The 12177-nt window shown below is 56.4% G+C and overlaps 1 protein-coding gene across 2 annotated transcripts in view; it reads right to left on the reverse strand.

Annotated features, from left to right (window-relative positions):
• TSPAN18 (tetraspanin 18) overlaps positions 1–12177 on the reverse strand; it is a 180794-nt gene that overhangs the window by 16232 nt on the left and 152385 nt on the right. Inside the window, exons 3-5 of one of the 2 annotated variants that reach the window (XM_036097700.2) lie at positions 11772–11854; positions 4067–4139; positions 1784–1978 (exon numbers count right to left, since the gene is read on the reverse strand). In XM_036097700.2, the coding sequence (XP_035953593.1) occupies positions 1784–1978; positions 4067–4129 (258 nt within the window). In that variant the 5' untranslated portion in view covers positions 4130–4139; positions 11772–11854. The remainder of the gene's footprint in view (positions 1–1783; positions 1979–4066; positions 4140–11771; positions 11855–12177) is intronic. The other variant, XM_036097703.2, reaches the window with a different exon arrangement.

Here is a 12177-nt window from a genome sequence, read left to right on the forward strand (position 1 = left end):
CAACACACACACAACACACACAACACACACAACACAAACACACAACACACACACAACACACAACACATACACACAACACACACACACACACACACACACTAGGCCCTAATGTAATATTTTGCACATAATTTTAGGTGAATTTCAGACATGTGAGTCCATTTTAGGTTAGGAGCCTCTTGACTAGCCCTGGTCTGAGACACAGGGGGCCTGGGTCCAAGAGTCCCCTGCCTGTGACTTGCACTGAGACCTCAGGCTAATAGGCGCTGGGCTTCAGAGAGGGGAGGAGAGGGGAGGGATGAGAGGAGAGGGAGAAGGAGGAGGGGAGAGGACACAGGGAAAGTAGGGAGAGAGGAGCAGAGACTAGGAGAGCTCAGGAGAAGGATAAGGAGAGGCAGCAGGAATAGAAAGCAGGAGATAAGAGGCAGAGAGACGGAGGCAGAGAAAACAAGAAAAGAAAGGGATGAACATAGGTAGGTCTCCTAGATCTCGAGACTAATGGAGAGAAAAGGGAGGAAGGAGAAGGTGGCGGAAGAGAGGGGTGGAAGGGGTACTTTAAGGTTCTAAGGGAGCTCAGCTCTCCCTCGGGGGGCTGGGGCGAACCTCAGCTGGTCCCTGGGTCTTGGTCTTCTGCACAGGGACCGATGTACCCATCCAGTGGCAGGCTCAGAGGCTGCCGGTTTGTGGGGAGGACTCTCAAGGCCCCCAGCCTGCTCCCAGCGCAGCGCCCCGGCCTGGCCTCCTGTCTTGGCTTCAGAGATGAGACCCCGGGGGGCTGAGGCGAAGCGGGGAAAAGAGGGGTTGGCGTAACCTGGGACCCACATCCCAGCTCCTTTTAAAGTACCCGTGGGCTCCCAAGCCTGCGTCGCCCCGGCTGGCACTGTAGAGGGCTTTCCGCCAGGGGGCGCCCACAGATTTCTTTGTTTCTCCTCAAATGCGAAGTTCGCAGTGTGCAGGCTGCTGAAGGCCAAAAGGGACCCCGGCTCCTGGGTCACACATTTCACAGCTGATTTCACTTCCTGTCTGGGATGTGGGGAATCTCACTGTGACACGAACGGGGGCCGTACGGCCTGTTCTAATCTGGGGAGGAGGCATGGTGCCAGATCTCTCCCTCCCAAAGCCACAGGAGCCGATGCACTGCAAGACAGTCCTCCCGCTGACCCACCCACGCGTCCCGGATTGCTCGACTCCCGACCCCTCCACCCACTCACCCACGAGGAGCATCTGCACGTTGACCCATCCACACACACTCTTCCCTAAGCAGGGCTGTCTTCACCTGGCCCTGTAGCACGACTGGGCTCCAGCTAGAAGCTCTCCAAGCCCTGGGCGCCCACAGGACCTCACTGGGGTGGGAGACCCACCCACCAAGTCCAGGAACATAGGCAGAGGCCCAAAGGACCCAGCCCACGGGAATATGGAAGGTCAGAGAAACAGAGCATCCGCTGCTGGCCTCATTTGGTGCCAACCTCCAGCTAAGCTGCCCCTTGTTTAACAAGCTAAGATGCCAAAGCTCAGGGAGGCTAAGAAACTAGACCAAAGTCACATCATTAGTTAGGGGACAGAGCAGGGTGCACCTGAAACCCAGGCCTGCCCACTGCCCTCTCATCCCCCTGGGCCTCCCACTGCCCACGTGCCTGTCCACCAGGGCCACTCCTGGAGGACAGCCTAGCTAGCTGGCTCAGACCTGGGTGTGACCACGGAGTGCCCTGCAGTGTAGACACAGGCCCCCCGCCCCCACCCTGCCCCCGGGGGCACCCACAGGTGGGGTGGGGGTGGAGCTACTCACAAACAGTAGCAGACACTTGTTCTCACGGACGGCCCCACAGCAGCCCAGGAAGCCGAGCAGAAAAAGCAGGCCGCCCATGGCCAGGAGGATGTAGGCGCCCGTGATAAGCAGGGGGTTGGCGGCCACGATCTCCCGGAAGCCGGTGGGGTCCACCATGACCCAGATGCCGATGCCCAGCAGGCAGGCCCCACCCAGCTGCTCTCAGGGTCGGTCAGGAGCGGGGAGAAGAAAGAGGCAGACAGGGGGATTAGACACTCCACACACACACACCGTCTCCCCTGAGTCAGGCCCCACAGTGGAACCGGGGAGCCCCACAGAACCGGGCAGAAACCCTATTTGCTGCACAAACCAGTGTCCAAGCAATGCTTTTCATGGTTTTGCATTTTTCTGGTTACTCAGACCTCAAGGGCATCCTCTACACCCAACCTCCGATCCACGCCCCATCGTGGGCTGCTGGGGACCATGTCCCGGGGAGTTTATCGGCCATTTTTATAGTCTCCTTAAATGTCGGACCTACAGGATAATGAGGTCACTAGTCCAACCCTCTGCTTCCACATTGAGCCCCAGAGGGGGCCATGACTTGCTGAAGGTCACACAGCAAGTTCACGGCAGAGCCAGGGCTGGATCCCAGGCTTCTCTGACACTCACCGAGGCCACGGCACACGTTCTGAGGCCTGTACCATGCTTGGGGCCGGGAAAACGTGGACACAAGCCGTCCACTTTGTCCTCAACAGGAGCTCTCATCAGCGTGGGCTCACCACTCTCAAACCGGCTCCTCGAAAGCCTTCTTGTTTATGTCGTCATGTCCACGGCCCATCTCTCCGTGCCTTACTCATCTTTGGAGAAAGGCAGCTTAGTCCAGAGAAAGGGCTGTGCTGCTTGTCAGCTGTGTGACCTTGGGTAAGTGGCTTAACCTCTCTGAGCCTTAGCTTCCTCATGGGTAAAAGAAGATACAAATTCCACCCCCCCCCCAAGGTGGCCCCAAGGAAGAAAGGACAGAGTGGATAGGAATGTGCTTAGCAAGTTTCAGAAAATATCCGTTCCATTTTCCTTGGGGACAGACAAGGACTGGAAGCAGATCAGGTGGGGAGAAGAACAAAACAGTTTGGCCTCATCCAGATTTTGAATGGGGTGAAGTGTCTGAAATCCCTGTGTAGTGGGAGGACCAGAGGTCCCCCGAGGTCCCCCAGAGGCATGAGCCAGCAACGCCAGGCTGCGGCTAAGAGCAAACTGGTGAGCTTTGGGTGTCTGAGAGGGGTCTGTAAGCTGGTGGGCAGAACTGCACGGCTTGGGGCTCGGAGCAGGAGACGATATTCTTAGGTACAGGGGTAGGGGCAGGGGAGCGGTGGAGAGGCCGGGAGGACCCAGCATTGGTCGGAGAGAAAGGGAAGGCCAACAGGGACTGCTGATGACAGAGTGCCCATGGCCACCCTGTGCTGGACACTGCCTTTCCCCTCCGTCCCTTACAAAAGCTCTGATAAAAGCTGCCTCCCTCCTCATTGCTCTTAAGGTTTTGGGGTTCAACAATTGTGTGCTGAAGGCTGCTTCAAGGGCTCAGACTGAGCTGCCCAAGGGGACATAGCCCCATTGCAGGTGGGGACACTGGAGCTGGCCACCTGAGCGCTCAGGGCCTCTGTGCTTTCAAGTACAGAATCCACAGGCTGAATGCGGCTGGAGCTAAGCTAGCCAGCGCGGCCACATCCCAGGCGCTTCCTAATAAACCAATCTTGCTTAGTTTTCAAAAAACCTGTTGAGGTAGGTAATGAAGGGATGAAGATACTGAGGTTCAGAGAGGTGAAATGTGTTTCTGATCACACAGCGGGTAAGATGCAGAGCCGGCTTTGAGCCCAGGGTGCTGCCAGCCCCCGAGAGGGTTCAGATTACATCAGGTGGTCACAGCAGCTCAGCCCAGCCAGCTCGGAGGCGTGCAACCGCGCTGGGGCTCAGGGTTGAGTGGGGCTGTCTGGGCTGCCCTCTTCTCCTTCCCCTCCTTCTCTCCGACCTTCCACCAGGGGTCGGATCCCAAGGCAGCAGCCAGGATGAAGGCCCCTACCCTTTGTACAAAACATCTCCCCTGTGACCATGGGCTCTGTGGAGTGGGGCGGGCACCACTGGCGGCCTCTCGTCTGGGAAATTCTGGCTGGCTGGGGAGATTTGCTTCTGGCACTGGCCCCTGTCCTGCCCCCAGGACTCAGCCCGGTGTGACTATTTCTCAGCCACGGTCTGTTCTGCCCACCCAGCAGAGGCCTAGGGAGACCCCAGGCACGCTCCAGCAATACTTACAAATATGAAGAAATTGAAAACAAACATCAGATACTTCATGCAGCTCAGACAGTCGCCTTCCATGATGTTCTACCTACAAGACAGCAAGCCCCTCAGTTTCCCTGCTGGGGGACCCCACCTAGAAAGAACCCTTGCCCCTCCCCCGTGGGGCTTCCCCGTGGTCAGCCCTGCCCTTCCAGCCCAGTTGGTGGAGGAAGAGGGAGACCAGTAACAATTACCTCTCTCGGAGGTAGCTTTTTACCTCGTGGGGCCAGAGTAAGGAGTGAGAACTTGGGCAGGGTCAGCCCTGCCCTTCCAGCCCAGTTGGTGGAGGAAGAGGGAGACCAGTAACAATTACCTCTCTCGGAGGTAGCTTTTTACCTCGTGGGGCCAGAGTAAGGAGTGAGAACTGGGCCTGGGTTCAAGCCCAGTTCTACCGTTCGTTTGCTGTGTGGCCTTGGGCAAATCACTCTACCTCTCTGAATCTTGCTCTTTCCAACCTGAGAAAGGAGATTAAAAACAGAAGCTTCCTCCCAGCCGTATTATGAGGATTCACAGAAATAATGCAGTAACATGCTTAGAACGACGTCCAGCAGGTGGCAAGTGTTCCGCAGGGCTGCCTCGAGACAGGGCTTGATTGCAGAGGTGAGCCTTCCATTGGGCAGACGAGCCACCCAGGCTCAGAGCCTTCAGGAACTTGCCAAGGTCATGGAGCAGGATCAGAATCCGGGCCTCACAAACTTCCTGCTGCCCCACACGCCCTCCTGCTTGTAGGACAGCCCAGGGCTGTTCCATGGTGCCAGTGGACGGGTGTCACAGGGGAAAGGGGGGGGGCGGGCACCTACCTAGGGGCCCAAGCCCCCTTCCCGAGGCCAAACCCTCCCCACGCCCTGACTACCTCCATAGTGAGACCTATGGCATCCCACCTACCTAAGGAGCCTTCCCCGTCTCTGCCTAAAAGTATGCCCCTGGTAGCGAGTCTCTGCATACAATTCTGTTCAGCCAACATGTACTGTGTATCGACTGGGTGCCAAGAACTGGGGCTTGAAGCCAACAAGATGCAGCCCTTCCGCATCCCCAGGGGAAGCAGACAGCAGCATCTGCTCTCACGAGTCAGACCTCAAGCACACGGTCACGTCCATATTCAGTAGTCAGTATTGCCATACTTTCTTCATGACGGCCCGGGGAGCGACTTGGGGCAGGGGTCAGAGGTCCATGGGACAGGTGAGGAAACCAGGCTCACGATGAAAATAGCCTGGCCAACCTCCCCCAGCTGGTAAGGGCCACGGCTGCAGCTCAGCCTGGCCTGAGTCCCTCTCCAGGTGACCCCAGCAGGTGGTCTGCGCTTCCGTGACAGGACGTGGTGCAAAGGGTCCTGGGAGTATGTGTTGGACGTGGTCGAATGTAGGGAAGCTGGTGCTTGGTTACTTTCCATGGTTTCCCATCCTCCCTCAGGAGAGAGCTGGGCTCAGTTTGTGGCAAGGCGTATGTGATTATCAGAGAGATTAAGGGATTTGCCTAGGGCCACAGAGCGTGTAGGAAGCAATGCTAAGATCTAACACCAAAGCCCATGCACTGTGCCTGGTACACGGTGGGCACTCAGCAAATCTGCCCCGTCCCCACCCCAGACCATAACCCGATGCCCTCCCCGGCAAGGAAGGCCTCATAGTCTAAGGAACAAAGGGGCCAGGGCTATGCTCGCCTCCCGCGCTCCTGGCTCATTCCACTTGGAGATGACAGGACCAGCCCCGCGCGGCATTTTGGTCAAGGCTAGAGGGTTTTTAAAAGTGCATTTGAATCCATGGGGAGAAAAGCACAGGCAGAACCCGCTGCTGGGGAAGGGCGTGCAGGAAAGGCTGGTGCCTCTCATCTCCTCTTCTTGTGGTTTTTGCTAGTGTGCCAAGCATTGACCTTGGCGCTGGGCAGTGGCCATGGCACCACTCGGGCATCTGGGAGTCCATGAGGAAGGTGCTGGGTCAGGCAGCCAAGGGCCCTGGGGCCCGAGGGCTTCCCTCCTTACATGGCCTGGCTCCTGCTGGCTGCTCGGCTTGGCTGATTGAGCAGGGGACACCCAGGCAGGGCACAGAGTACCCAAGCCAGATGCGCTTTCTTATTTTATTGGGTGGCAGAAACCAAAGCATCAGGCCACACAGTGATGAATACAAAGCCACTCCAAAAGAAAATCAGGCAGTGAACTTGAACCGAGGGCTCCAGGCTGAAAGCCTTTGTCCTTCCGAAGGCGCCTGGCCCAAGGGCTTTTGTTAGATTGGGTGAGAGGAGAAGGGGAACACAGGGTTCCTGGGGTCACCTGGCTGGTCGCCACCCCTGGGAATAATAACATTGAGCATTTAGTAGGTGCAGGGCTCCATCCTCAGCACTAGACATGTATTAACTCACAAAAACCTATGAGATAAGTACAATCATCATTCCAATTTTCTAGAGAAGGAAACTGAGGCAGAGAAAGGCTAGGCGACTTGCCTGAGGTTGCAGCTGGTGAGTGGTGAGGCTGAGATTTGAACCCAGGCAGTCTAATTTGGAAGAACAAAGGATAGAGAGAGAGAGAGAGAGAGAGAGAGAGTGTGTGTGTGTGTGTGTGTGTGTGTGTGTGTGTGTGTGTGTGACTCTTCTTTCCTTCACTGAGCTGTGGCCTGAGTTTATGAAATGTCATCTGCCTCCAAAGCTAGAATCTGGTGACACCATCCACTCCATCTCAGGGATCCTTCAAGTGCCTCTAGCCTCAGTCCCGCTCCCGGCCTCCTCCTCTCTAACCCAGATGTGGCCTCAGCCCTGGCCTGGGGTCTCCCTACCTCCAGCCACTCCCCTTCCAGCCAGTGCCCCCAGAGGGGCCTTTCCACAAGGCACATCCAGCCGCATCAGGCCCCTGCTAACCGCCTGGCCTCTACAGGAGACCAGCCACCCCTTAACCATGGACTGCAAGGGCCTCCAAGGCTCCCACGGCCACCTTTTGGTACGCTTCTGCCCCATCGACATCAAAGGACAGTCCCCAGAGCTCACTGGGTGACTTGATCCCTTCTGCTCGGACTGCCTTTCTACCTCCTCCCTTCCCACTTAATTCCTGTTCATCCCTCAAGGCATCACCTCTATCCCCGACACCCCCCATCCTGTCCCTGCCTTCCCAAGAGCTCCCACGGCCACTGCTGATCTCCACCCCCGCCTCCCCCACACTGTGTAGGATTACGTCATCAGCCAGTGTTCTGGTGAGCTCCCGGAGGTGTGGGATGGCAGCTGTGCCCTCCTCCGGGGACAGAGCAGGGATTGGTACGTGGTCTGGACTGCATAAAGCCCCACCACCTAGCAAACGTTAATTAAACAGCACGGACAGGAAGCCTGGCTCGAGGCTAAGGGCTTTGCGTGCATCGCGTCTTTGTGTCCGCTGCACCCCCAGCAGTTAAAAAGAGGGGGCTTGAGGATCCACACAAGCAGAGGGGCTCCCAACCTCCTCCTTTCCTCTCTCTGCTGTGCCCTCTCCAGAGTGAGGACAGGCCCCACGTGACTCCTTCTGATGCCCCATGTGCCTGTCTTTGTCTCCAGATCTTCTTGAGGCCGGAGAGCCTAGAGCTGCCCCGGATAGGCAGGATCAGGAGGACCTGTCCCTTCCTTTGTCCTGGGACCCAACCTCCCAGTGGGCAGTGGGAGGGCTGAGATTCGGGGGGACCCCCAGGTCTGACCAGCCAGCTGTTTAGCCAGCCTGCCTTCTGATTGGTCCACGCCAGTGCCCACCCATTCTTGACCATCTTGACCCTCACCCTTAGCCGTGGGTCATCTCTGTCTCCTCCATCAGCCCCCAGCCCGGGCTCTCTGCCTCCAGGGCAGCTCCCCAGGATGCCATCTCCATGCCCACCTACCAGCCACACCCCTCCTCTACCTCTAGCCTTCTAGAAGCAGCATCTCACCTGCATCTAAACACAGCGGTTCTGAGCACAGGCTCTGGAGTTGAACACACCTGGGCTCCAATCCTGGCTCTTCATCTTTCTACCGCTATGTCTTTGCTAAATGACCCAACTTCTGGGAGCCTCAGTTTCCTCGTCTGCAAGAATGGGCATCGAGGGCCCACATCACGCACTGTGGTGAGAAGTCAGTGACTACACTGGCCTGGAGCGGGGTGGACAGCCCTTCCCATGGCCACACCGACCCGGCAGGTGTACGGGCCTCCCTGGGCCACTGCGCGCCCTGAGCTCAGGACCCCCAGGACAGGGCCCTGAACCCTAGGCGCTGCACTCCGGCCCCCTCTCCTTTTGGTACCAGGCCGACTCAACTCCACATGTCTGCTGAGACTCGGCGCTCTTTGGAAACGGGGACGAGGACAGGAAAGAATATTTATTCAGCACTGACTCCTTGCCAGCCACATGCCACCTCCATAAAGCGCCTGCCCTCTTTCAATGACCCCATGAAGTGGGAAGCACTGCCCATTGTACGGATAGGGACACGAGGCTCAGGGAAGGGAAGCGACCTGCCCAACATCCCAGGGCTTATAAGCATGCTGCTCAGCCCACCCCAGATCCTGTGCTCCACCTGGTCCGGGGGCAGCTTTCAGGTAGAGAGAAGGGCAGAAGGAGCACTGGACTGGGAGTCCAGAGGCTGAGTCTCCTGCCCTGTGAGTCACTTCCTCTCTCTGGCCTCAGCATCTTCTTCTGCAAAATGATGGAGCAGTTTGATGACTTGTCAGTTCCTTCCATCAGGCTTGAACCGGATGGGCCTTTGGAGGGCAGAAGGGACTGCCCCACTAAGATGCTGGAAGTCTGCGAGAGGCCAGGCTCTAGCGGTCCCCTCCTCGGCCCACCCAGGCAAAGCTGCTCTCCAGGGCACGATCTGGCTTCAGCTGGCTTTGGCTTTGTAGCAATTAAGGGGCATAATAAATACGGCAGCTCATAAACGGGCTACCTGTATTTATTACGTACCACATTCGTTACCGATTACATCTAATGGGTAGCTTGTGGCGTGCTGGGCTCCTGGACAAATGCAGTAAAAGGAGCGTGTCTCTGGGAAGAAGAGCCTCTGACAACCTCAAAGGTGAAGCAGGTAGAAAAACAGATGATGGGAGCTAGAGAGCGGATGGAGATCCAGAGGCCCAATTCCAGCTCCAGGGCGAGGGGTGTGAGTGGAGAGAGGGCGTTGGTTCCCGACCAAGGATCGAATCCCAGCCCTGCTAGGCTTAGCTGGTGGCCGGGGGCAAGTTCCTAAACTGCATGCATCTGAGTTTCCTTGTCTTTAAAATTAGTATAAAAATAATGCTTTCCTCATAATGCATGGAAAATAGGGAGCGCAGGGCTTGGCATGTGGCAGCTAACACTAGCAACAGCTAGTAAGTGTTGGCAGATCTTAAATTCTTACCACGGGCCAAGGAACATGCACAATCTCATTCCTCATAAAGCTCCAGGGTAGAGGTAACTTTATCTCCACTTATCAGGCCAGGGAATTGGGGCTCAGAGAGGTACCATCACTCATTCAAGGTCACACAGCACGGAAGTGCCTCAGCCAGGATTTGAACCCACGTCTGTCTTCATCTGGAGCCACAACTCTTCATCATCATTTTCGATAAGTGCAAATTCCCTCGCCCCATTCATCCATCCTCCTCCACAATGCAGGCCTGTCTTCATACCTCCACTGCTACCTCATTTCTCCCTGTTCAGGGCGATCAGCCTTCTGGGCCATCATCCACCGCCAGGCTGAAGTCACAAGACTGACGCCAGCCCGCTCCACCTGCCACCAGGCGTTTCTGAGTGTGGGACACACCTCCTTAGCCAATCGGCCAGACAAGAGGGACAGACCAGGGGACCCCCCCCCAATCCCTGCCTGGATCTGGCTGAGATCACCACTCACCCACAGAGCCCTTTGGAAGTTAAGTGAATCACAGCCCAGTTCCCTAATTTACCTCTAAGGAGGGTGGGGACATAGTCAGTCTCTGGAAGGTGGGCTGAGAAGAATCTTGAGACTATGAGGTCCTGTTTCTCAGAAATGGTGCTCAAAGGCACTTATGAAGGAGAAATGGAGGTCTCTCTGCTGAAGGGAAATGATACGCCCTCCCTGGGCCCGGGGTGAAAGGCCCACTGGGGTTTGCCCAATCCCTGGAGTTGACAGGGACCCGGAGGGGAGCCTGGCCCCTCCACTTTCCAGCCTCATGACCTTGGACAAACGCACAGTTTCCCTGGGCCTCTGCTTTCACGTCTGCAAAATGGGGCCAGGAATGCTGACCTCAGGAAAAAGTGTGGGCTGAAGATCGAATGGGACTAGATGCAGGGCACCTCACATCACGCCTGGCACACGGCGGCTCCGTCCCTCTTCCCTCCCTGCGGCCCCGCCGTGAGGCGGCTCCTCTCCCCTACTCTCTCGGACACCAATACACTGGCCACGTTCCCCGCGTCAGGAGAGAGGGGAGGACTCTGATGCGGAGGATTTCTGAGTGGGAAGAGTGGTTCTCAAACTGGGTTCCCTGAGACTGGCAATCTCCTAAAGCTATTTTCAGGATTGCAAAGAACACCTCAGAAATCATCCACTCGCTCACCACCAGCTGGCTCAAGGGGTAAGTATCTTGGGTTTTGGGGGCAATTAAATCACCCCAGGCTGGGGACCCTATTTCTTGGGTTGTTCAGAAGCTCTAACCCCCACGTATATATGACTTTGCAGTACAAAAAATGCAGGAGAAACTCGAATGTATGCCTAGGAAATGACTTGGTAAAGGCAGCACTGTTTGGTAGATAAAATCCTTTAAATCTTGGGGCCCAGAGGGATGAAATGTGGGAGTCAACATTGCAGGCAGAGTCGACTTCATGTGAGTTCAACTCCCCCCGTGCTCGGGGAGAGCGTGTAGGGGAGCCGGCTAGGTGCTGAGGTTCCACGCAGGGCTCTGACCCAGGGTGAGCATGGGCGTGGAGGTGGGGGCTGCTGCCCTGGATCTCGTGGTCTCAAGGCTCCTGTCGTGGTGCCTGTCATGGTGTCCCCTCACCTGGCCAAGTGACGGCTCTGGGCTCACAGACGGGTGTTTCATTGTACAACGTGACCCCCAGATGCAAGCGACTATTTCTCATACAACAAAACCCAGTGGTTCAGAGCTTTAAGGGGATTTCAGGGAAACTTCTCTCTGACACTACTGATTGTGTCACCAGTGGTTTAGAAGCCGGTGCTTGTGTAATTTATGACACCAGCATTTTCCGTAATAGAAGTTCTCGGTCATAAGCAGGTAGGGCCCCCTCGCTTTGGAAACGAGAAAACAGGCTGAGAAATGGAAAGGGGGTGCGGCCAAGTCAGCAAACCAGTTAGTGATGGATGTGAGCCGAGCACCCTGGTCTTGAAGGCCAGGTCAGGGCCCTGGGAATACACTCCGGGCTCGGTCTTGTGCTTGTTTACGTTGGTAGCACGTCTCTTCCCTTGTTAGAATGCATGCTTCATAAAGGCGGGGACTTGTTTTGTTCACTGCCTTAGTCCTTGAGTCCTGAGCAGTGCCCGGCACACAGTGGGTCCTCAATTCATAGGTCTGAATGAATGAATAGTGGGAAAAGAGAAACGGAGACAGAGAACAATGCAGATCTCACGAATCAGAGAAACAAAGACAGGTCAGGAAGAGAGGGAAAGACAGAGAAAGACAGCAGGAAGTGACGTGGGTCGAGACAGACAGACTGAGAAAGAACTGAGGACGAGGCAGGGCAGCGTCAGGGGAGGGGGCAGAGGTACACAGGGAGAGAGGGGGCGCCAATTGCTGACTTGTCACCTGGGCAGTTCTTTGGGCGTCAGCAGGACAGAATCTCCCGGCCAGAGGGCCTCTTGTATATTCTTTTATTGGCCCAGCTTGTCCTAGAAGGAGAAAATATTCAATTACTATAGGAAGTCAGTAAGGAGCCACCACGTTCAAGAAGCTGTTTATGAAAACCTGCCCTACGGATGCACACAGGGCAAGTGCCTGGCTAATCTGGGTCCATTAGCGCTAATGAAAAGCTCTCAGCAGCTGGGCCCACTCCAGCTGGGGAGACCCGCACGGGGGGCCTGCCCTCTGCCCAGATGGCAGCTCCTGGGTCCTCCCAGGAGCTGTGCGGGGAACCACAGCTTTAAGAGACTCTCGGCTTCTGGCACGGGCTTCGTCTGTGCTGACAGACCGCATGTGGCTGAGGCACTAAGAG

This window comes from Halichoerus grypus, chromosome 11, assembly GCF_964656455.1.
Source record: "Halichoerus grypus chromosome 11, mHalGry1.hap1.1, whole genome shotgun sequence".
NCBI classification, from domain to species: domain Eukaryota; kingdom Metazoa; phylum Chordata; class Mammalia; order Carnivora; family Phocidae; genus Halichoerus; species Halichoerus grypus.